Source organism: Cajanus cajan, chromosome 3 (assembly GCF_000230855.2).
Source record: "Cajanus cajan strain Asha chromosome 3, NIPB_CcT2T_4, whole genome shotgun sequence".
Classification (NCBI taxonomy): Eukaryota; Viridiplantae; Streptophyta; class Magnoliopsida; order Fabales; family Fabaceae; genus Cajanus; species Cajanus cajan.
Genome location: NC_138519.1, coordinates 25,131,013 through 25,157,810, shown reverse-complemented (window position 1 = coordinate 25,157,810; position 26,798 = coordinate 25,131,013). Strand labels below are relative to the sequence as shown.

The 26,798-nt window shown below is 39.4% G+C and overlaps 1 protein-coding gene across 4 annotated transcripts; it reads left to right on the top strand.

Moving 5' to 3' along the window:
- LOC109818958 (uncharacterized) lies at positions 1 to 25,651 on the top strand. Of its 4 annotated transcripts, none has more exons than XR_014432349.1 (8): positions 7 to 397; positions 578 to 783; positions 1,058 to 1,169; positions 1,618 to 1,823; positions 1,938 to 2,019; positions 2,698 to 2,914; positions 3,547 to 3,631; positions 25,041 to 25,651. XR_014432349.1 is itself a non-coding variant. In XM_083070716.1 (2 exons), the coding sequence occupies exon 1, from the start codon at positions 12,266 to 12,268 to the stop codon at positions 14,123 to 14,125; it is 1,860 nt and encodes a 619-aa protein (XP_082926842.1). In that variant the 5' UTR covers positions 3,610 to 12,265; the 3' UTR covers positions 14,126 to 20,813; positions 25,041 to 25,651. The 4 variants fall into 4 exon arrangements, 1 of the variants encoding a protein (XP_082926842.1); XR_014432348.1 differs by having other exon boundaries at positions 8 to 377; XR_014432350.1 differs by lacking the exon at positions 1,058 to 1,169 and having other exon boundaries at positions 1 to 377.
- The last annotated feature ends 1,147 nt before the right edge of the window (positions 25,652 to 26,798 follow it).

Here is a 26,798-nt window from a genome sequence, read left to right as displayed (position 1 = left end):
AAACATAAAGAAATCTACGTGGGTACACTAAGTGACCGATGTAATATTGACAAGCATTCCTCCTACCCCGTGCGCGGGCATAAGCCCTTTCCCCTGAATCCTTTGGTTCGTGCAAGCATCATCTAGAAGCGTCTTTCCCTCAGAGAAGCCCTTTCCCCTGAATCCTTTTGTTTCGTGCAAGCATCATCTAGAAGCGTCTTTCCCTTAGAGAAGCCCTTTCCCCTGAATCCTTTTGTTTCGTGCAAGCATCATCTAGAAGCGTCTTTCCCTCAGAGAAGCATTCGTTTGGTTATTCTTTTGTTTCGTGCAAGGCCTTTCCCTCGAAGAAGCGTCTTTCGAAGCATCGGAAACCTCATTGTCTTGCTTTCGAATAGCATGTTTGTCTCATCGTAACTTTGTAATGAATGTTTAGGGTTTAATGTATAATTTCATTTCGTTTTCAATCTGTGGATTTTTTTATTGATAATCTATTTACGGGCTCAGTGGTATATATTTACTGAGCCATAGACACCAGCGGAATATATAGAAAAAGTTTAATTTTATTTATTTATGGTCTCATGGTTTATTTTTTCCTTAGGATTATGAAGCAAGACTCTTTGTTCTTAAGAATGAACGCGGAAGAATCATTTAATCTGCTGAGGAGGCGGTAGATTTTCAGAAGAAAACATTTGCATTGAATCATTTCCTCTCAAAGCTATCACAATCTAATCACAGCTCTACATATCTGATATTAGTCTTGAAGAATTGAAGAAAAGAAAATGAAATTTGTACTTTCATAATTTGGTGAGTCTCGAGATTTATTCCCTTCCATATCTATACACTTATTATGCTTTGTAGTTATTAAATTACCGTAACTAAATCAAGTTAGATTCAATTTGTCTTTTGATACAAACAATGATTGTCTTTCATAACAGGGTACGTTTTTGACTTGTAACTGTCAGTTGCTTTTTTTTTTAAAAGTATTTTATACCATAATACTGTACTTCTAGTCTTTGGTAAATAATTATAGCTTGTTTGATGTTGTTGTATTTATTTAAAGAAACTTTTTTTTAAACAGGTTCGTTTGAGTAGAATTTTTTGAATCAACACAGTGCAGCAGGATATAACATCTACATCACTTTAGTGTTGAGGTGGCCCGTGAAATGGTTTGATTCGCATCATAGTCCAAGGTTCATTTTTCTTGCAGTATTAACTAATTTGAGATGGATAAGAGGATGGGAAAATAATAGTTATATTTCTTCTTTTATAAACTTTTCTTCTCCGGTCTGTGACAAGGAAAAAAATGTTAAATTTAAATGACTTACCTTACATTTGTCCTCCTAGCTACCTTCTCATTTCTTTTTTATCTAAATAAATATACAATGTTAGCATTACGTTGAAGTGAACTGAAGTATCTAAATTTTTTAAAATGTTTCAATTAATATAACATGAAACATTTGCGTGTAATTTTGAACATTCAATGCTTGTTATTTTAGTTCTATATACCAAGGGTGAAATCTTAGTGTTGGAGTAGAAAAGATCAGCACCTTTGGGTGTTGATACATTTTGTTGACATGAAAGTTTGAAAATTTATTGTTTTCTTATATAATATATCCTAAGATTCTATAATTATTATAGGCTACACTACCTGGATTTTCATCCAAGGGGCTATCCATTGAAGAAGGGGAATCACTACTAGAAAGGAGTGTCAAATTGGCAGTTGAAGCCTGTGATAGTTTCTGGAATTCAGTCAAAAGAAATCCTGGGAATAGATATAGAAGAGCTTTGGTTGCAGCCTCCATTGGAAGCTATGGAGCTTACCTTGCTGATGGCTCAGAATACAGGTGCTTCAACACCCTTTAAAATTTAATAGTTTGGTTCTTATCTGTCCTGCAGAGAAACTACTGTATGTTTTCAGTATGTTTGCGTAATTCATTCATATTGATTTCTTCTTGTAGTGGTTGCTATGGGCCAGATGTTAATTTAAAGAAGTTGAAGGATTTTTATCACGGCAGATTGCAAGTTCTCGTTGAAGCTCAGGTGTTTTTATTTTTTTGTTTGCTTTTTTCTTTTTCCAATAAGCATGTTTCATAGAAGTATACCTTGATGTAATTGCTTAAATTAAAATGACTGCAATATATTTACAGCACAAAATTATAATTCTTCTACTCTGTTGTTCATCCACTTCTGTCACGTTTCTATAATTACATTTTGTATTTTAAAATCAAACTTCTGTTGATATGTGCAAGGGCAAGCACTGCAAATATTTAAAAGAACATAATTTAAATGCAAAAGCAACCTCATGGCTTTTGCTTCAAGCAGGTAATATTTTTATCAGTTAAAGCAAAAAACTGAATACTCACTACATAAGGGACAGGTGCATCTAAAAAGTACATAGGTATTTACATGTTCAATTTACTTTCAGAGTAGTCTTATTTCCTTAGTTATACCCAATACATTTAACTTCTTTTTGTAGGGTTAGCTTCTAATTGAGTCTGGTATAACTTGGAGCTAATTTCTAGAATATCTGTTATATTTGTGAAGCTTATTATAAGCTAATTTCCAGAATATATGTTATAATTGTGAAGCTTATTTGTTATAACTTTGTCTGTTTGATGTATGAAGTTACATGTATATGTATGTGTTTATAATTTAAACTAAAGAAAACTTAATTAGTTATATAGTATAAGTTTGTCTATTCAATATTTTGTGTTACAGGGATATCAAGCCAGACAACTTATTACTCGATAGATATGGACACTTTAAATTGTCAGATTTTGGACTTTGTAAACCATTAGATTGTAGTACACTTGAAGAAAATGATTTTTCTGTGGGTCAGAATGTGAATGGATCTACACAAAATGAAGAGCGCACAGCTCCCAAACGCTCACAACAAGAACAACTGCTACATTGGCAAATGAACAGGAGGACACTTGTAAGTTCACTGCTATAGTGCTATTATGTTCTGACTTAATTTTATTTGTTATGATTGTACACACAATTGTAAAACTTGATGCGGTGTTTTCCTTATATGTGGTGAAGTGTTTAAAGTCATATAATAATAAATTGTACATATCAAACCCCTCTCCACCCACCCAACCCAAAATAAAAATAAAAAAACATAAATGGCTGCATTTAACTATATATTTTGAAGCATTAAAAAAAATAAATCCACGAAATATAAATAACTAATAGAATTACCATTGGATTATTGTTTTTGCAGCTAAAAGAATATATAAATTTTCAACAGAGCGTAGCTAATAGCATTGGGACTTTCACTTTTCCTAAAAATATTGGACTCATTCATTTATAGTGATCCTTTCAATAATTTTCAAGTTTCAACACAGTTTGGCATTCAAATTTCTTACTTCCATTCTTGGGATGCAATTTGGGGTGTTTTCCTTTATTTTTATTATTATTATTATTATTATTATTATTATTATTATTTCCCTTTCAAATGTTCTGAAAACATATTGGATTTTGCTTAATTTATGTGGAGTATGTGAATATTTAAGATCAGGGTTACATATTTTCTTTTTAATGCAATGATTGTTACAAAATTCCCAGGTGGTCACTCGGAGCTATTATGTACGAAATGTTGGTGGGATATCCACCTTTTTATTATTATGATCCGATGTTAACTTGTAGGAAGGTAATCTTTCGAATAGAAATATTTCTTGTGATTAATGCTTGTTTGATATTCACTTTTGTTATTATGATCAATCTCTGCGGGACACTCTTAAAATTTATTTTGACTTTTGCTTTGCATTTATTTTGAACGTTTAACTATAAGCTACTTTTCTGTCTGTCAGTCTGTCTCTTTTTTTGTAGTTTCTATCAAAGTCTATTTTCTAGTATCAAATTGCTTGCTATGTTGCTTACCCTCATTTTGTTCATGTCTTTGGACTGATTTACTTGTTACTGGTCTGAAGGATTTTTGTGAGATCAAATACTAGATCCCTGATAAATAGAGTATTCTGACAAAAATAATCATGATTTTTTTTTAAAAAAAAAATACAATCTACATCGGTTCTCAAGAAAACCGATGTAGATTTAAGCATAAATCTACTTCGGTTCTCCAGAGAACCGATGTAGATTTATGCTTAAATCTACTTCGGTTTTTCAGAACCGATGTAAAAATATATACATTTTTTACGTCACTCTATTCTACATCGGTTTTAGAACCGATGTAGATGCCTTTACAGAACCGATGTAAAATATACATCTTGTAGTAGTGTTTCTTTCTTTCTTATACAAATTTTTACTAATCACATTCAAATTACAAACCAAACAAGATACAAAATAAATCATATTTATTACACAGCGAAATAGAAGTTGTAATCCAAATTCATTTTAGTAATTACCTTCTTTCACTTTATTACCAGATTGCATATATCATATCAGATTTCACAAATTAGCAATCTATAATATTCAAGAAACCATTTTTTTTTTACTTTCTTGAAATTCTTTTTATCAATTCAACATGAGTTATAACAAGATATGAAGGTAAAGAGAAAAATTGCAAAGTGGTCTATACTGGTTTAGCCATATAAAGACCTACATCTAGTTTCAGACTTAGCTCCCCGCTAAATCCAGTTTTTCTACTATAATATTCTTTACAAACACCATGTACAAGCAATATTATAATCAGAAAACACAATCACCTAATCTTGATTTCACAAGATTATACAATCACTAGAATTCTTGCACCTCAAGAATCTACTTGAGAAAACCTATCTCAAGATTTCTCTTTCACTCTTTCTTGAGAAAACCTATTTGCTCTTGAAAATGTTTTTTTATTCCACCCTTTGATCTTTCTAATAAAAAAATATCATCTTACTTTTCCTTTTTCTCATATATCTTTTAGTTTTTAAAAAGAGTTATATTTATAGAGCAAATAAGATTTCATCATTAAAAACTCGTAACAATAGTAATCTATTACTAATAACAAGTAATCTATTACCAGTTTTTAATGAAATTGAAATCTGTTGAAACAAGAACAGGGTTAATTGATTACTGATGTTGGTAATCGATTATCTCGTGTTCTAGGAACCATAGAACTCATTTTTTCAACAAAGGTAATCAATTACCGAAGTTGGTAATCGATGATTATCTTGATGATTTTCCAACTTGTTTCACTCAAAAGTCACCATGGTAATCAACTACATGAATAGGTAATTAATTATCATAGAGAGGATGTTGAATTTCACCTTAAAACTAAGTTTCAGTAATATATTACCTCATATGGTAATCTATTACCTAACTTAATCATGAATTCTTTTGAATGAACTAAGTTCCATTTTATGTCAAAACGCATTGTAATCTCTTACATTATGTTTTCACATGAAATGAGAAACATTAAGTTGAAATATGAGTTTTATGCTTTCTAAAACAAGATGTAATTTTGAAATTAATTCATCAGAATAAGCAAACACATCCAAGCCTAAGTCTAATAACAAGCAATACAATATCCTTTTCAACATAAGCCATGAAATACAAAAATGAATGAAGCAAACTAAACAAAACTATACAAATCTAATGCTAACATCATCGAAACTAAAACTTCTTCAGCCTTCATAAAGATCTTCAAGAGGGACTTCAGTAATTAACTCAACAATTACCATAACTTCAACAATATACTCAACAAATTGGACCATGCATAAGAAAATTCTTAATTTTCTTAATTTCAAGGGCCATTAAGGAGATGTTATGGCTAAGAAGGTTGCACGATGTTTGAGTAATTGGGTTCTAGCTCATTTTTTTAGAGTGACAACTAGCAGCACCTCATCAAACAATCATGGGATTGAAAAATCTAAAAAACAAACAAGGTTTAGGAGTGATTTAGTTTTGAATGGAGATCACCTTCAAATGTGTTGTGCACATAATCTGAATTTGATTGTGATAAATGGTCTAAAATAAATTGATAGATCCATTCTTAAAATTCATGCAATAGTGAAATATATTAAGTCTTTTCCTTCTATGAAACTTAAATTCAATTCATGTATTGCAAGTAGTAACACTGAATAGAAAAAGGTGTTATGTTTGATGTTGAAACCAAGAGAAATTCAAACCTATGCTATGTTGAAGACTACATTAAAACTTGAAAAGGAATTTTAAGAACTTAAGATTACAGAAGCAAAGTATCATGAAGAACTTTAAATAGGAATGGTGTGCTTACCTCATTAGATTGGAAGAATGCATGTGAAATCTCAAAAAATTTGTACTTAGGTCTTTGTAACATATATATGGTAGAGGTCTTTTGTAATTAGGTTAACAATCAAACAAATGTGTCAATCCATGAATGCAAACTCAAGCAAGCGAAACAAAGCCAAAAGGATGAAGAAGAAATGTGAAAAATATTGGGGGAGTCCTGAAAGCTTAAATATGTTGCTTTAATTCATCTGGGAAAATGAGTTTAGAAAAATAGAAACAAGTTTGAATGTCATTTTGAAGAGTTTAAAGATGAGGTGTTTAAGCGGTCCCAAGGTGACTCTCAACCAACCCAATTTGTTGGACATGGTAGTGACCCCAACTATTTTTCACTTAGTTTTTGTGATCAAGTGGTGTCAGATTAAGTATTTAGAGGAAGAATTAGAGAGGATGGTCAATGCCTTGACTTTGATATCTTAAGCTAGTGGAAGGTGAAATTTCCTATCCTTGGGAATATTGTAAGAGAGGTGTTAGTTATACCTATCTCCATGGTGTCATCTGAACGTGCCTTTGGTATCGGAGGATGAGTGCAAGATCAATATTGTATTTGCCTTACAACAACTTCTATGGAAGAACTTGTTTGTACATAAGATTGGCTTAATGGATCACCTTCACCATTGTTTTTTGTAAAGGATATTGAAGTGATTCAGAAATTTGAGAAAGGTAAGATAAAAAAGATATATTGAATAATTTGTTATTACTTATTTAATTATGACTTGATAAGAAAGTAATAAGGTGTCTATCCCCCCGAAGACCAAGATGGTTGTGCCAATTCAACCTATGTTACCTTCGTTGATGATTGATAGTTGATGATAGTCGTTCTATTTTATAACTTTCACTTTATCCACCTCTTTGATAGTTAGATGTACTTGTTCATTTTTTTTATCATATGAGCAAATTTCATTGATATTCTTGGTATCAAATTTAGTGTTTCTTGAACTTGATATATTCTCATAACTAATTGAACTTTTTAAGCTCATTCCTTTTTGAAATTTATTTAGTAGTTGTTCTAATTTCTGTCCAAGCTTTACCTTATTCCAGAACTCTTTTAACTTTTCATTTTACTCCTTTAATATCCAACATATGAACATGATTTTCAAGTTCATATAAGTTATATTTTAGTAAGGAAATACATTTAATTGCACTATTTTCTTTAAATTGTGTTATTGCATTACTTTTGATAAATTTAGGTTCTTTTCTAGTTTAGAGTTCATTTCAAGTTAAACTCTAGATTTCCTTATGTACCCAATAAGCCTAATGGAAATCTATCGTTGTCCTTCGAAAGTGTCTTTTCAACACTCCGTACTCACAAGGGCCCAAAAGATAAGAGCCATGGAATCGTTAGAGGAAAGGAATCACATTCTGAATGAAGAGCTCAAATAGCTTAAGGAACAGATGGCACAAATGTGCAATACCATGAACAAGCTGCAACATGATGATAACAGTCTAGTAACGCCAGGGACGTCTCCGAGGATCATCTAAACACCTTGGAGGAAAGATTGAGAGTTGTGGAGGGCCATAGTTTTGATGTTCAAGAGGCTGCGGGTATGTGCTTGGTGCAAGACATCTAATTCCCTACCAAGTTCAAAATTCCTGATTTACAAAAGTACACTAGAACCAGTTGTCCAAAAGGACATCTAACGATGTACCATAGGAAAATGGTTGCTGACATAGGAAACAAAAAGCTCCTGATTCACTATTTTCAGGAGAGCCTTTTGGATGCCGCTCTCAACTGGTACATGCAACTGGACGGAGGGAAGGTCCAGACGTGGAAGCAGCTTGCCGATGCTTTTCTCTAGCGGTACAAGTACAACATCGACCTAATTCCTAATAGGTTTGACCAGTAAAGCTTGAGCAAGAAGGATGATGAGTCCTTCAAAGCTTATGCGCAAAGGTGGAGGGAGTTGGTTGTGCAAGTAGAGCCCTCACTATCTGATAAGGAAATGGTGATAATGTTAATCAACTCCTTAAGTGGGCCTTATTATGAGAAGATGATAGGGAACACTTCGACCCTTTTTGCCGACATAGTCACTATAGGTGAGAGGGTCGAACAAGGACTGAAGAGCGGGAGGATATGGAAGGCTTGGACGAGCTATGACCACAAGAAGCCCTTTGGAAAGAAAAGGGAAGAAAGGGTCAATGCCATCACCATCGCGACCAGCCAGGCCAGAAAGCAGGCCTCGCCACAGGCCGAACTAAAGAAGGAAAGGGTGGTCAATAGGATCCCCACCACCTACACCGAACTATTACCATAGCTTTTGGAAGCCTCAATGCTAGTACGACTTCCACCATTGAAGAGGTTTGACCCTCCTTTCCTCGCATGGTACAGGCCTAAGGACCAATGTGATTATCATTCGGATTCCCCAGGACATTTAGTGGATCACTACAAGGCCCTACAACTTCATGTACAAGGGCTTGTAGATGCTGGGTGGTTGAAGTTTGACACCAACACACCTAATATTGACAAGCAACCACTCCTTAAGCATGAGGACCAGTGACCTTGGAGGTGGTGTTGTTGAAAGGTTGATAAAGTAAGGGACTACTAGAGGGCTGTTTCATTTTTTTTTTGTCATTTCTTTTACCCACGACTACTACCTGAGGTCGTGGGTTCCCACAATAAAAAGACATGTAATGATTTTGTTTCTTTAATAAAGCGCATCATTTTTACAAATTTTGTCTACTTTTCATTTATTTTCTTCCTTTCTTGCATACACTAAAATTCTAAAACCAAAATACAGAACCCAAAGAAAGAAAACATGACTAAAGGTGAAAAAATTGAACAAAATCTGAACGTGTGCGATGCATTGCTTGAAGCCGAGGAAAATTTGTCCTCCGAAATGCAAAGATTAGCGGACTAAGAAACTCGAATAATTCAACCTCACCAAGAGGAAATCGAGAAAATCAATTTGGGACAAGGAGAAGACAAAAAGGAAATATTGATCGACACAAGGATCAAAGATGAAGTTAGGGACCAATTGATCAGCCTTCTAAGGTAATACGTCAACATGTTTTCTTGGTCTTACCACGACATGCCGAGACTAGACCCCAAAATCATCGAACATAAAATACCCATAAAAAGTGGGATTCATCCCGTAAAGAAAAAGCTCCGAAGAGTGAAGCCCGAATGGTCCCTCAAGATAAAGGAAGAGATTCAAAAGCAATTGGATGTTGGATTATTGATTGTATCTCAATATCCCCAATGGCTTTCGAATATAGTGCCCGTGTTGAAGAAAAACGGGAAGATACGAGTTTGCATGGACTATCAAGACCTAAATCAAGCTAGTCCTAAAGATGACTTCCCATTGTCGCACATCGATGTACTCGTGGATAATACCTCCACAAATACTATTTTCTTGTTTATGGATGGGTACTCGGGATATAATCAAATCAAAATGGCTATCGAGGATCGCGAAAAGACTTATTTTATCACACCTTGGGGCACATTCTGGTACAAAGTAATGCCATTTCATTTGAAAAATGTTGGAGCAACTTATCAAAGGGCTATGGTAACTTTGTTTCATGACATGATCCATAAGGAAATCGAGGTGTATGTGGATGACATGATCGCTAAGTCAAAGAGCAAGAATGATCATCTCACTCATCTGAGAAAATTATCCAATCGAATGCGTAAGTACCAATTAAAGCTAAACCCTGCTAAATGTAGTTTCAATGTCCGATCAAGAAAACTTCTTGGATTAATTGTCAATGAAAATGGGATAGAAGTAGATCTAGATAAGGCCAAAGCCATCATAGAGATTTCAAATCAACCCTAAACCATAAACCCTAAACCCTAAACCCTTAAAGTGACCGATACATGTACTCCCATCTTTAAACTACTCCAAAAGAATCAATCGATGGAGTGGAAGGAGGAATTCCAAATCAACTTTGATAGGATCAAGCAATGCTTAATAAATCCACCGATATTGATGCCCTTATTGAAGGGAGACCTCTGATTCTGTATCTTAGAGGGCTCTATGGGATGTATGTTATGTTAAGTCAGATGAAGACATTCCCAAAAAGATTTTGACTGAGACATGTAGACCCCTAAAATTGTCCGGGTCGGAAATAAAGCTAGAAGGCTCTCAAAGACTGAAGGAAGATCAGCCAGAAGGACTCCTGGAAGGCCCTAGGAGGGTTCTCTGTAGGTCTAGAGGTCTTAGGATAGCAAAAATAAGAAAAGTGGGAGGAATGAAGCTCAATACGGCCTCCCAGAGGATCACTACGGCCGTATTGAGTATTTTGAACTGCAATACGGCCGCGGCGAACTCAGTACGCCCGTATTGAAGTCTTTGAACTTCAATACGGCCGTACTGAATTCAATACGGCCGTATTGAAGTTCAAAAACTTCAATACGCCCGTATTGACCCCAGGGGCCGTACTGCGCCTCATTCCTATAAATATGACGTCAATTTGACGTCATTTGACACTTTTACACTGAGTTTTAACCCTCTTCTTGAGGATTCTGGGTTTTTTTGAGCAGTGCTCTGCCTGGAAATCACTCGGAGAGTTGATCCGACGAAGTTTTTGAGTTCTGAGCATTTTGCTTGAGTCTCGAACTAAGTCAAAGGGAAATCCATCGGATTTCCAAAGTCAAAAATTTTATAGGAGGGAGCGAGCGGTCTTGTAGAGGGAGGGAACGCCAAAACGCTTCCCAATTTCTGTCAAGATATATAAGAAAGCACGCTTCAAAGGTTTATCTCTTTAAAGTCCCTTCTTTTACCGCTTTCTGTGTGTACATATTTAAACTGTCATCATGTAGATAGTTAATTTGTAATTGCTTAGAATAAATAGGGGTAATTTAGTAATTTCACACTATTATTTTTAGAAATAATCTGTCATAGGGAACCCGAAAGGGGCGCTGTGGGGTGCTAACACCTTCCCCATGCGTAACCGACTCCCTTACCCGACTCTGGTTGTAATGGCCGAAGTCGATTTTTGAATCGATTGCCTTAAACCTCTTTTTCCAATGTTTTGAGTAAAACATTGGTGGCGACTCCATGAACCCTTTTACTACGAAAACCACTAATCCATGGAGGGTCCCGCTTGGGATTAACATGGATTGGTGAGACATTTAATAAATAAATTGGATAAGATCGACAAGGTCTCAGTTTGAGAACAAGTCGTTCTAATAATCCAATACATTTTCAAAACTAAAATAAAAGCGAGCTCGACCGTCTTCACGACCGCCGAGGCCCGTTTGGGCCGGTGGCGACAGATGGCGACTCCACTGGGGAAGCCTCGAGAGTCAGTCCCATTTAGTGACAGATTATTTTTAACAAATAATAGTTAAAATTACTTTATTACCCCTCACTTGTATGATAACATATTTATCTATTTGGCTTTAATAACTGTTGTATTTTTAAATTTACGCAATTGTTTGAAATAAAAACTGCACACAAACCTTTGCACACAACAGTTCCCTCTATACCTGGGGGCATGAGTGATTAACCATAGGGAGTGGATGTTAGTACGGCCGGTTGTCGAATGGGTCTATAGGTGCCCGTAGACCGTTGTCGGAAAACATCACTCAAGGTGATAACCATGAACTTGAGTCCGACGGTGCGTTGGAGCTTTCCATCGACCTACGATGAGAGGAATTGGGTCCCTATAATGGGGGCACCTTGGGGGCCTTGGACTGGTGAGAACAGTTAGAACCACCTTGAATATGCACCATTTCTGCAGGATACCCCTACCTCGTGATTCGCTCGTGACTGTTCGTGGATGAGTGAATTGTGTGTGCATTTTTTATGTGACATTGTATGAGCATATATTTGCACCTTTTAAACATACAACATTCTTGTTTACAATAAAAAATAAGAATAAATAGAAATAAAGATTTTCTAGTACATGGTGTTAACATCTGCCTCCATTGCATTCATATAGGTAGTTTCCCTTTTCACCCAAAATATACAAAAATACAAAATACTCAAAAAGAAAAAATACGTATTTATCCAAACCAAGCAATATCATGCATCATCTTAGGAATATCCCGAAAACATGATAATGCTTAGTTGAATAAACACTATGCATGCATATTCATCGCCATCATCTCATATCATGCATTGTATTGTAGATTATGGAGAGGTCTAGGGAGGTGCAAAGGCCATTAAAGAAAGTGGACTTCCTATTATACCGTGCTGAGAGGTTGGATCACCTCTGTACCTTGATGTCAAGAGAGGCTCGCGTCGAGTTTGAGAAATCTTATGGGCGAGTTCTCGATTTGATGAGGATTTGTGTGGATCCAGCTTTTCTGAGGGCATTGGTTCACTTCTGGAGTCCCGATCTGCACTGTTTTGAGTTCCCCCAGTTTGACCTGGTTCCTACTCTAGAGGAGTACGAGCTCATGTTACGGTGGCCTAAATCAGCTGGGGTCTACCTTTTTCAGGGGAACCATGTGGCCGTAGAGAGAGTAGCCACTCAGGTCAAACTACCACTACGATCAGCTGCCTTAGTAGGGAACGGCAGTATCAAGGGTTGGAAGCTTGCTATGATCGAAGACCACCTTTCTTCCTTGGCTGGTGAGGGAGATTGGTTAGCTTTCAACAAGACTCTTGCGTTAGCCGTGTTTGGGACGATCCTATTCCCCTTTCACGCTAACACAGTGGACCATGCTGCGATGGACGCTTTCTTTGCTTGGGACGTGCATATGAAGAGTCCCGTGCCCGCTATTCTTGCCGACACCTTGCTATCTGTTCATCTATCTCAACAGAAGCAAGGGAAGATCATCCGATGCTGCACCTCCTTGTTATATGTGTGGGGCATCACACATTTCTACGCCTCTAGTCACATGGGGACTTTGCCCGATCCGTTGAGAAGCTTCTCAAAGATCCCCGTCTGCCGCCGATATGCTTCCGAGTGGAAGGATGAGATGGAACAGTGGAGTATCGAGCACTTCACGTGGGTTTGCCCTTGGTTCCGTCCGAGCCATGTATTGACAAGATGCGGCAGTTATTCGAGCATACTGTTGATGGGCCTCAGAGGTTGCATAACCTACTCACCTAAATTGGTTATGAGGCAACTAATGAGGACCCAAATCATTCCTACCATAGAGGAGCTGGGAGGGTTGTGTTTCTCTTTCGATCCCGAGCATCAGAGAGATATGCACGCTGTTATAAGAGCGTGGGAGAGACCAACCTATGAGGGAGATCTCGAGCTTGAAAAGCCTCGGGTGTCCATTTCCATTGATTACGAGAAATGGAGGAATGAGAGGGGGGTGTCACAACCATCCACCTCTTGTGCAACCACGACTACAAGGAGGGTGTTGCAAGAACAGGTCGACGCCTTGACCAAGAAACTGGAAATCATGGGAGCTCAGATGAGAGTTCTTGAAGAGAAAAACGAAGAATCCAGTTTCACCATTGATGGTCTTCAAAGGCAATGCAAGAAGAAGAACCATGAGATAGAGCGGCTCAAGGATGAGTGTGCTAACCTCAACGAGGAGACTACTCGGGCATCCAAAATGCCAAAGGTTGAACCGAGTAGTCAACTCCAAGAAGTCAATGTGAAGATAGCACGCCTTGAAGCCGAGCATGCAAAGCAGGCACAGTTGATCAAGGACATGCAAGATGATTTGTTTCTGACTCGATCCGACGCACAGCAATGGCGGGAAGTCGCTCAACGACAAGCCGCAAACCTTTCCGATTTCCGCAGAAAGGAAAGGGAAAGATTGGCACAAATGGCCAAACTCCAAGAGGAGAAGGATCGAGCCGAAGACGAGCTTAATGAGCTACAGGCCATGATCAACTACTATACTCAGAAAGCGAAGGAGGCTCAGAAAATCAGTGACGATATGAGCCAAGCGGTCCATACGCAGATTGAAGCAATGAGTCGTCATGTCGAGGAAGCCGAAGATGAATGGCAAAGAAATATGAACCCGCCTGTGGGTTTTTACCGGCTTTTCTCTTATTGTAAAAAATTGCTTCAAAGCATTGTATAAAAGTTGAACACTTTCTTTAATGAATAAAATCGTATTTTTGAGATTTATTGCCTTTGCATCTCATTAGTCATTCATTTTGCATTTATCTCTCCTGGTAATTAATAATAAAGATTAATAAAAAGAAAGAATTAATCGATGCGTATGTTCAGAATGGATCGCACGCCATTTGTGATAAAATGCAAACCAACAACTGCGCAAAGCGAACACACGACGACGCCGTTGTTGGTAATCAAGACAGAAAAAGGGGAAGGTCCTACGCCGTTAAGGATTGTCGCTCCAAGACCTTTCCCTTACGAATCGAATAAGGCTGTGCCATGGATATACGACATCCATACTTCTGCCGACAGTGATATCTCCAATATCGCTGGACTTGGGGGCATGACTAGGAGTGGCAGGATCTACACTCCCGAAGATCTTCATGATAAAGCTCCCAAGAATAAAGAAAAAGGAAAAGATAAAACCGAGAAAAAAGAATCCGAGGAGGAGACTGATGAGCTGTTAAAATTCATCAGACAGAGCGAGTACTCCATTGTGGATCAACTTCACAAGACACCAGCGAAGATCACTTTGTTGTCGTTGATCCTAAGCTCCGAACCGCATCGGCAAGCTCTGTTGAAAGTCTTGAACGAGGCGTATGTATCACACACCATATCCCAAGACAAATTTGAGGGGATTGTTAGTCACATCACGGCTAATGATCACCTCACCTTCACAGATGAAGAGATCCCCACCGAGGGACCGCACCATAACAAGCCCTTGCACATCTCTGTAAAGTGCAAGGAGTATCACATCGCGAAGGTCTTGGTGGATAATGGATCTTCCTTGAACGTGATGCCAAAAAGAACGTTCGATCAGATGGCAATCAAGGGAGTCCAAATGCGCCCAAGCAACATGATCGTTCGAGCTTTCGACGGCTTTAAAAGAGAAGTGGTGGGAGAAGTCAGTCTTCCAATCCAAATCGGACCCACTATCTTTAACGTCGAATTTCAAATAATGGACATTACTCCTGCATACAGCTGTCTCCTCGGCCGACCTTGGATTCATGATGCGAAAGCTGTACCCTCTACGCTCCACCAGAAAGTCAAGTTCATCGTGGGTGACAAACTGGTGACCGTGCAAGCTGAAGATGACATACTCATCAGTAAGCCATCCAACATACCTTATGTGGATGCAGCAGAGGAAGCTTTGGAAACCGCCTTCCAAGCATTGGAAATCGCCAATGTTGAGATATTTCCCCGAGAAATGAAGAAGGTAGCTCATATGCTCACAAAGAACGGATACTTGCCAGGACAAGGATTAGGCAAGGACTCCCAAGGGATCCCGGAGCTACCTATTATCAAGGACAATCCGGGGAAACAAGGGTTAGGATACAACCCTAGCAAAGATCAAAGGACGAAGAGGAATCAAGATCCTTCTCGACGTTCTTTAAGCCAGATCTTTAAGAAGGCTGGTTCACAAACGTCAAGGCCAGCTGTCGTCATCAAGTGTTCTTTTCCTTCTAATAGGGATGTATAAACCTGATGACTATTAGAGATCACTCCTCGGGGACAGCCCGACCCCCGAGCCTCGATAGGGCACATGTTTCCACTATGATTATAATAAAATCATTCATTATTATTTCTTATTGCTTCTTTTCTCGCTTGCAATAAAATTCTAGACCGCGTTATTTAACCCTGTTTGAATAAACATGAATGAGGTTAAAATCGTCTTAAAAAAATAAACCCACATCATTTTGCGTGGAAGTGTGCACGACAACTTGGAGCACCTTTTCTTGGCTTCAATAAGTGCCATCATGGATAAAAAGAAATCCTAAAAAATATAAAAAAAAACTCGGCAGGAAACCCAAAAAGGGGGCTGCGCAAAATAAGAGCAAAAGACCCGCTAGGAATCCCACAAAAGGGTGACCTAGGCAAAAATTAGGGTTACAAAATAATAAACAAAAAGAAAAAGCCCGCTAAGACACCACAAATGGGTGTTTTAGGCAAAAGTAAGGGCCATCAAAAAGAAAAAGAATAATAATAAATCCATGATGGTACCATCAATCGAATTCAACAAGGGGGGCTCAAGAAAAGCTATCCAAGTTGTCAAAGCACAATCATTAATAACAAAGATGTGCTTAACTTCATAAGTGTTTAATCAAACTAACCTAAACACTTGAGCCTACCATTGGCCAGCCATTCTTTCAAAATCCATTTTTCGAAAATAAAATAATCCCCTCTAAAACACAAACTTTTGAAAACATATATCCTTTCCTTCTCTTCTCCCTTGTCCCAAAGATTTTTGAATAATCTAAGTGGAAACATGGAGATATAGTGGTCAATAGGAGGGTTGATACATCTTCTAAAGGAAGGGAGAATCATTTGGTTGATAACACCAAAAATCAAATACGCATCGTTCCTCGGTTACAGAAATCGGCAAAGCACAGTCTGTCTGGAGGAATGGCAAGATCCAAACAAAGAACGCATCGATTAATTCTTTTGAAAAACTGAATCAAATAGAATTAGGTGCATCTCATTTGCATACATGCATACAGATGATAGGTGTACTAGAAGATCACTTATTCTCTGTTTATATTTAAAAAAAAAAAAAAAAAAAAAATCAAAAATCAAAAATCAGAAAAATCCAATACGCCCGTATTGGTATTAATACGGTCGTACTGGAGTTAACGTTAAGTACAACGTTTCAACTCCAATACGGGCGTATTAAAATCCAGTACGCCCGTACTGAACCCCAATACGGTCGTATTGAATCCAATACGGTCCATATTGATTGTAAACTTTGTACATCAATGGAAAGGCCAATATGGCCGTATTGAATCCAATACGGGCCGTATTGGCGGAATTTTGCCTATAAATAAGACCTCCCCTCCCTCATTTTGCATACCTTTCTTCATTCTCCACATTCCTTGCTTGTGAGTGCATTCCTACAAAGATTATCAGAAATGGCAGAATCTTCTCGCAAAAGGCAGAGAGCCCCGGCCAGACGTGTAATGACAGATCGACACCGGGACCGGCTACAGCTTATAGAGACGTTCACCATCGAGCCGTCAAGGGTGCTCGACTTTGAGCTTCTCCGAGCAGTGGGCTTGGAGAATGATGTCAGGAGCTACTTCGACGCCATAGGATGGGGATTTCTCCTTAATCCACCATCCCAGCTATATTTGACGGCCACGAAGGAGTTCTTGGCTACAGTCGGCGTCACGGAGTCGACTAACAGCTATGGGGAGGATGTTTGCGCGGTGGATTTCTGGATGAATGAAGGATACCGCTCGCTGACGTTGGACGAGTTCAACGTCCAGGCAGGGTTTTTCAGCCGCACTGATCAGCTGGCATTCCGAGATGCCATATGCGAGTGGCCTGATCAGTGGACTCCGGTTGAGATGTGGAGTTTGCTCACTGGCCGACGGGATTATCATTCAGGGGTGAAGGGCTCCCGGCTCCCGACTGCTCTTAGGATCTGTCACAAGATCCTCACCAGTACTATTCATGGCAGGTCCAAGAGTCCGGAGTCGATTACACGGCCGGATCTGCTGGCCTTATATTGCATGGCCACCGGCCGGAAGGCCAATCCTGGATATTTCTTCCTCGAGCACGTGAAGAAGCTTGGGGTACGAGAGGGAGGAGAGTCCAGACAGGGGTACATCTTGGTTGCCCCACTCCTCTCACAGCTGGCGGAGACATGGGGATGTCCCGATGGTGCAGAGCCAGGGGCATTGGCGCCGAAGCTGATTGGTGTCTCCACCCTGATTAACATGAAGATCATCGCTAGATCGCCAGGAGGGGGGTTTGTGCGAGTAGATGGCCTCGAGACCTTCGACGACCTCCTCAACAACCTCGACTTTGAGGGAGGCGACGCCCCGTAGCCAGAGGCTAGCACATCACGGTCGGACAGGGGATACTTTGACGCCCGCTTCGACACACTGCAGCAAAGCATTGACACGCGATTCGATGCTTTTCAGCAGAGCATCGACACGCGATTCGATGCTTTTCAGCATAATGTCGGTACATGGCAGCAGAGTACCGATACTCGACTAGACAGCTTGGTGCAGGGGTTCGACAACCTCTCAGTCTGGCTCCATAGCCACTACCCCACTCCTCCTCAGGATCCGCCGGCCGATGAGTGAAGACCGAATTGCTTCCTTTAATTTTTATGTATTTAGTTTGTTTGGGCTGTGTCCCATCTTTTGATTTCTTTTGATTTCTCTCGTACAAACTTATTTTCTATTTAATGAAAATTTCCACTGTTTGATTTTAAATTCTCTAGCAATTTAAATTCTGTACAGCAAAAGCCAAAAACATAAAAAAGGCAAAATACAGAAAAAGCCAAATCAGAAGAAAAGGCAAAATACAGAAAAAGCCGAAAATGAAAAAAGGCAAGGATATAGAAAATCCAACAAACAGATTGCACAGAATAACTGAGCCTGGAGAGGCTTGCCGAAATAATACTCCCGCAGAATAACCGAGCCTGGAGAGGCTTGCCGAAACAATACTCATCAGTTTGTACAGAATAACTGAGCCTGGAGAGGCTTGCCGAAACAATACTCCTCAGTAAACAGAATAATTGAGCCTGGAGAGGCTCGCAGAAATAATACTCCCCAGAGGGAACCTCAACTCATGCTCTTGGATTCAAAATCCCCAGCAAGAGCTATCAAGCAAGATCGTCAAAATCTCCAATGGAAGTATGATCATCCAAGCAGTATATTCAAGTCAAAGGACTTTAAAACTTCTTCAGTGGAAGATAACTCTCCGACTCAAGCGTTGAGTGAGACTAAGCCTGCAGAGGCTTCCTAAATAATACTCTGGGATACACAAGGTCCCCAAATCCCCAATCGCCTACTCAAGAGGCATCCCTACAAAAGGAGAAAAATAAAAAAAATCTCAATAAATATTCCCCAAGCGGAATGCGGCATCCAGCCAAGCACCGAACATCAAGATTATCTGCCTAACAAAAGAGGCCAGTCAAGAAATGAATGACAGAATTCCCTAGTGGATAACAGCCTACACAGAGGCTACAAAATCAGAAAATTGAAAAGAGTCACCCGAATAAGGACAACCGGGATACTCCACCAACGTCAAAGGACGTCAGCCAAACATAAGGCATCGCTCAACTCAAAGAGAGAGCATCTGTGTCCACACCCCAAGGATTCAGAAATTCCCCATGGGTACCAACAATGCAATGCAAGTTGGGGCACAGGAACCTATGAATGACTGCACATCCCCTAGACGGATCCCTGCGTTATCCAGCCCTCAGCGGCACAAAATCAGAAAAAACTGTCGAAGCAGCATAGTGGACTGTGGAGACAAAAATCATCTCAAATCCCTGGAGAGGGTAAACTCGCATTGCCGAAGTGATCAGAAGACATGGACGCAGTCCCTGGAGAGGGCAAACTCAGCTGCCGATGTTAAGACGCAGTCCCTGGAGAGGGTAAACTCACCTGCCGATGTTAAGACGCAGACCCTGGAGAGGGCAAACTCAACTGCCAAATGTTAAGCGGCAGAGCCTGGAGAGGCGGTACTCAATCATCAGGGTGATGTTAACACACTGGTGTCTAGCTTCCGGCTCGGGCGTCGAGTGAGGCTAGGTCTGGAGAGACGGTACTCAACCATCAGCGTCATCAGAGGTGCGTTGGTGTCCAACTTCCGGCTCGGGCGGCGAGTGAGGTTGGGCCTGGAGAGGCAATACTTAATCATCAGTGTGATGTTAACACATTGGTGTCTAGCTTCCGGCTCGGGCGTCGAGTGAGGCTAGGTCTGGAGAGACGGTACTCAATCACCAGCGTCGCCAGAGGCACGTCGGTGTTCAACTTCCGGCTCGGGCGTCGAGTGAAGTTGACCCTGGAGAGGGTAAACTCAGCTGCCGAGGATGTCAGAAGCGCCGAGGTATGCACTCACCTGGAGAGGCTACTCAACAATTTTCCACCGGAAGACATTACAAGTCAGAAGGTCGGCACATCACCCGGACAATTGGGTCAACTCCTTTACTTGTCAGCCGGTACACCAAAAGGCCGTCCGACTAAGTAAAGGGGGGGCAGCTGTAGACCCCTAAAATTGTCCGGGTCGGAAATAAAGCTAGAAGGCTCTCAAAGACTGAAGGAAGATCAGCCAGAAGGACTCCTGGAAGGCCCTAGGAGGGTTCTCTGTAGGTCTAGAGGTCTTAGGATAGCAAAAATAAGAAAAGTGGGAGGAATGAAGCTCAATACGGCCTCCCAGAGGATCACTACGGCCGTATTGAGTATTTTGAACTGCAATACGGCCGCGGCGAACTCAGTACGCCCGTATTGAAGTCTTTGAACTTCAATACGGCCGTACTGAATTCAATACGGCCGTATTGAAGTTCAAAAACTTCAATACGCCCGTATTGACCCCAGGGGCCGTACTGCGCCTCATTCCTATAAATATGACATCAATTTGACGTCATTTGACACTTTTACACTGAGTTTTAACCCTCTTCTTGAGGATTCTGGGTTTTTTTGAGCAGTGCTCTGCCTGGAAATCACTCGGAGAGTTGATCCGACGAAGTTTTTGAGTTCTGAGCATTTTGCTTGAGTCTCGAACTAAGTCGAAGGGAAATCCATCGGATTTCCAAAGTCAAAAATTTTATAGGAGGGAGCGAGCGGTCTTGTAGAGGGAGGGAACGCCAAAACGCTTCCCAATTTCTGTCAAGATATATAAGAAAGCACGCTTCAAAGGTTTATCTCTTTAAAGTCCTTTCTTTTACCGCTTTCTGTGTGTACATATTTAAACTGTCATCATGTAGATAGTTAATTTGTAATTGCTTAGAATAAATAGGGGTAATTTAGTAATTTCACACTATTATTTTTAGAAATAATCTGTCATAGGGAACCCGAAAGGGGCGCTGTGGGGTGCTAACACCTTCCCCACGCGTAACCGACTCCCTTACCCGACTCTGGTTGTAATGGCCGAAGTCGATTTTTGAATCGATTGCCTTAAACCTCTTTTTCCAATGTTTTGAGTAAAACATTGGTGGCGACTCCATGAACCCTTTTACTACGAAAACCACTAATCCATGGAGGGTCCCGCTTGGGATTAACATGGATTGGTGAGACATTTAATAAATAAATTGGATAAGATCGACAAGGTCTCAGTTTGAGAACAAGTCGTTCTAATAATCCAATACATTTTCAAAACTAAAATAAAAGCGAGCTCGACCGTCTTCGCGACCGCCGAGGCCCGTTTGGGCCGGTGGCGACAAGACAAATATAATATATGTTGTTATCTCTAACAAGTGAGTTAGTGTTTCAGAAAGACGTAAGAACAAGTAAAATGACAAAGTGGCATAAGCATTCGACGGTACAAGACAAAAGGCCAACATAAACAAGACCATACAAAATACAGTCTAAGGTAGCACTTAAAAACTCAGGCAGAAGATGATCAACGACCAAGAAGAAATAGAAAGCCTAATTGTATACAGAGTTGACCAAGACGAAATGAAAATACTGATGATCAGACAAAGGTCAAAGTATTGAACTATATGTCGACTACCAGTCGTAGACGAATAATGACACACAATCACCTAAGAAATCATGGTTCAAAAGATAGTTTGAATATCGTCTACACTCATAGAAGAACACATGAAGACAGATGAATTATGACAAGAGAAGAAGAAAGAAGAAGAGCATACTCAAATGTTAAATCATGCGTATGTCAGGAAAAGTACATCACTTTTCAGACAAGGACAAAAGCTTCACAGCTATAGGATCAAAAAAGGACAGAAGTTTCCTAGGACTCTGCTACATTCAGATACAGCTACCAACTGAGCAAGAAAACTTCACGCATTGTCTATGAACAGGAAGCCACATTTAATGCAAGAATTAGAGCATTAAATGTGAAGATCAAACTAGTCGTGAACGACTATACTTGCGTCAACGGGAAGTTGCAACAGGCATAAATCACAAGACTATATAAGCCTCAACTTCAAACTTTAAATTTTGGCTGTTGCTGTCCGAAAATGGTGAAAGCCCAAAGAAGAGTTATATTCAGCCCATATAGTGACAAAATCAGAGACAGAGCAAATAGAGTCAAATGTACCGTAGTGTAATTCTCTCTGTAGAATAAGGAACTCTAAATACGCACATCTTAGAGAGCAAAACCTTAGTGAGTGTAGATCATATATGTATCCTCTCTGTGAGAGTAACCCAAAACACTCAAAACCCGACTATACTTTTGTCAACATTGTAAAGCCTGAAGAGGCTAGGAAAATAATACTTGTAAAGCCTAGAGGGGCTTGTCAAAGCATACTCACTGCTAGCTAGAAATGGCTGAGAAGAAAATACTAGCGCTGGTGAGTGAAGCTGGCGGGCCAAGAGTGGTCGAGAATACTTGGAGAACTAGAAGTGATTTAAGAATAATAGTGCTGGTGAGTGAAGTTGGTGGGCCAGGAGTGGTTGAGAATACTTGGAGAACCAGAAATGATTTAAGAATACTAGCGCTGGTGAGTGAAGCTAGCGGGCCAGGAGTGGTCGAGAATACTTGGACCAGGAGTGGTTCTAACCTGGGTGGTTCATAATAGTCACTACTAGCCTGAAGAGGCTGAGAAGAAGATACTAGCATTGATGAGTGAAGTCAACGGGTCAGAAGTGGTCAACAATACTTATGTACTTCATTGCATATTTAATGGAACCCTTCAAGTTGAAGGATCCCTAGTGGACGATAAAAATTTCAGACGCATTGACTGTATGATAAGCAAGCTATGCACAATCGTCTAATATTCAAAAGTGCAGTGGACGGAGAACACCACCCTTGCAAAAATGTTTATAAAACACCTTTGTTCACACACACACATATTCAACCCTGCCTTTCTATGTGTTTTTCTGCTAACTTCATGTTAGGTCAACAATGTGAAACTAACAATCAAGAACAGATTATCTATTACCTAAGCAAGAAATTCATAGACTAAGAAACGCGGGTACTCACCTTTGGAAAAGACTTATTGTGCTTTGGTATAGGCTACGCAACGATTAAGACAATATATGTTGAGACATACCATCCAATCGGTATCGAAAATGGATCCCATCAAGTATCTACTCGAGAAGCCCGTAGTCACTGGGAGGGTCTCCAGATGAAAAGTACTATTATCAAAATATGACATCCTCTATGTGTAGACCCCTAAAATTGTCCGGGTCGGAAATAAAACTCGAAGACTCTCGAAGATCAAAGGAAAGTCAGCCGGAAGGACTCCTGGAAGACCCTGGAAGACCCTAGGATGACAATCTGTAGGTTTAGAGGTCTTAGAGTAGCTTAAAATAAGGAAGTGGAGGGAATGAAGCCCAATACGGCCGTACTAAACTTAATACGACCGTATTGAAGCTTCAATACGGCCGCAGTGAACTCAATACGGCGTATTGAAGTTTCTGAAACTTCAATACGGCCGTACTGAAATCAATACGGCCGTATTGAAGCTTCAATACAGCCGCAGTGAACTCAATACGGGCGTATTGAAATTTCTGAATTTCAATACGGCCGTATTGAAGTTCAAAAATTTCAATACGGCCGTATTGATTCCATAGCCCGTATTGTGCCCTGTCTGAGGAGGAATACACTAAAGTTCACAGCTTCAGAAGTGCAAAACAGATGTGGGATACAATAGCCCTGACCTACGAGGGATCCCTAGAGGTAAAACGCAAGATGCTAAGCTTGTTGGCGTGTAAGTATGAACTCTTCGAAATGGAAAAAATTGAATCTATCCAAACCATGTTTGGAAGATTTCAAACAATTGTAAATGAACTATCATTTTTAGGAAGAACTTACGATAATTTTGATCATATTGACAAATTACTTCAAAGTTTACCCAGGAAGTGGAGACCACAGGTCACAGCCTTGAGAGCGTCCAAAAACTTAGAAAAGCTCTCACTGGAGGAACTCACTAGACTACTTAAAGTCCATGAGTTGGAGCTACAACAAGACGATGTTGGGAGAAAACAGAAATCCATTGCACTGAATGTACAAAAGACAAAGTCCACTCCAACATCCTCAAGAGTCCTAAAGGCAGAAGAGACATCTAATGAAAGTTGTAGTGAAGGTACTTGCGATACAGACGATGAGATATCCTTCTTATCAAGGAATATCCTCTCAATGATGAAAAAGAAGGGAGGAATACGATGGAGAAAATACAGCAGAACTCCCAAAGAGAAAGCACAACCACTGTGCTTTGAGTGCAAGAAACCTAGACACTACAAAATAGAATGTCCAGAACTAGAAAAAGAAAAAGAAAAAGAGAAAAAGAAGTCGATCTCCTATAAGAAAAAGAAGGCAATGATGGCCACCTGGGAGGACCATGATACCACGTCACCTAAGGATGATGTAGAAGCAAACATCTGTCTTATGGCAGACACAGACTCATCATCAGAATCTGATGATGAAGAGGTAACTAAATCTGACTTTAAAACTCTTGAGCATGCATATAATCAACTTTTGTCTGATTCTGCTAAAATCTCTACAGCCTATAAGAAACAAAAGAAAAAGATTTTTGAGTTACTTGAAGAAAATTTGCTTCTTAAAAATGAGAATGCAAAGCTATCAAGAGAATTCAAAAAATATTTTTCAACTTCAGAAGAAGTGAACAAACTTAACAAAGAAATTGACCTATTAAAATCATATTTGTCAAAATTCACTCTAGGAGCTAAAAATCTCAAACATCTTTTGAAATATTCTAGAAGTGGAAATAATAGATCTGGACTAGGATATGTTGAATCTGAATCAAAGATTAAAAAAAGAACACATAAATAAGTGTCTAATTAATCTGATGAAATATGAATTTGAGACACTTATCTAGCACAATTTTTGTACATATTGATATAATTTTGGTCTTTATATACTTAGAATCAAAGAGGGACTTTTGATGTATGTTAGGACAGGAGCGATGAATCTTTTGATCCAATTTTGTGTTTATTTTGTAGGTTTTGAAATCTGGAGGAAAATGGCTCAGCCATTCAAAAGGGCTGAGCGGATTCAAGCCAGAGAGCCTTCCAAAAGTGCACCAAACTGGAGGCGCTCAGCCACTCCAAGGCACTGAGCGATTTTGGCCCTAGAAGAAGGAGTGCTCTCTGCCTCCTAGGCGCTTAGCGGATCTGAGGCGCCCAGCCCCTTGTGCTTGCTTAATAGTGAAGAATCTCTAAGGCGCTCAGCGGGTCTTAGGGGCTCAGCCCTTCAGGTTACTTCATGGTGAAGAATTCTTCAAACCATTCAGCCGTTTTAAGGCGCTGAGCGGATTCTTCTCTTTCCTGCTTACTCTGTTTTAATTCCATCACTTATAAAAGGGCAGAAGAGAGAGAAAGTGGTATCATCTGGCTGTACGAAAAGGAGAACAGAGAGAAGAGAGAAAATAGAGCACTTTGGAGCTCGTGGGGACGCAATTCTTCAGAGGATCTCTTTCTTCTACCTTTCATCTTGTTTTGTGATTTCTTGTACCATGGAGAGCCAAACTCTAGGGTTGGGATTGATGTAATCGTCGAACTCCTTTGTATTCCTCTTTGATTCATATATATATCTCATCTATTACTCTATGTCAGTGATTTGTTTCTGTTCTTAATGCTTTGATGAACTGATCATTTATCTCTGATTTTGGGTTTAGAATTTGGTTGGAAAACGTTTTCTGAATCTAGACTTGGAACAAATCACCTATTAGTTTCAAAGGTCAGGAATGACTTTGGGATTAATAGTTGTAAGAAGTTCTGACTCTTAATGCGGGATATTTAACTTAATGAAGTGAGGAATCATTCATTGAGTTAAATATCTTAGAATTTCTTATGCCAAGGAATTGGGTCTGAATGAATTTAGAGAACTCAATGGCCATGCGTAATGGAATCATTTGAAAGACTCAATAGGAATGCATAGGGGGGAGATTGATGAAATCTAATCCCAACTGTTTCTCATATCTGTTTCCTTAGAATTAATTTATCCTTTGGTTACTTAAGTTTGATCAATCATTCACATCAAATTTGAACATGTGTAATTACTCAAGTTTTAAATTCACAAGTATCAATTAGTATAATAGAAATCAAGGCTTACTTCACAAGTCCCTAAGGATCGTCAACCTTTTAATTATACTACAGAGACTTGGGTGTGCTTGCTCAGAAAATTAACACACATGCATATTCTTCTCATAGGAATCATGGACATTCTACGTCCACACGCAGTCACATGCACAAAAAGAGGTATTCCAAAACCTCAAGAGCTAACACTCATGGACCCAAATCCATTTGGGTACCAAAGACTGAAATAGTGTCTATTTAAGATTTGTTTAACAAGAACAAGAAATGTCCTGTCATGATACCTGGACAGTGGCTGCTCGCGACCCATGACGGGCAAAAGGTCTATGTTCCTAGACCTCAGGACAAAGAAAGGAGGGCAAGTCACATTTGGAGGAGGACAGAAAGGACATATCATGGGGATAGGTAAAATAGGTATCAACTCCTCTATCACCATTGATAATGTTCTGTGTGTTAAAGGATTAACACATAATCTACTTAGCATAAGTCAATTGTGTGATAATGGTTATGAGGTATCCTTCAACAAAAATAGATGTATTGTTAGTCAATTTGGTTCATCCATATTATTTATAGCTAACAGATGCAACAATTTGTATAAAATAATGCTTAACGAACTAGAAAATCAAAATGTTGATTGTCTAGTTTCATATGAAAACCAGTGGCTCT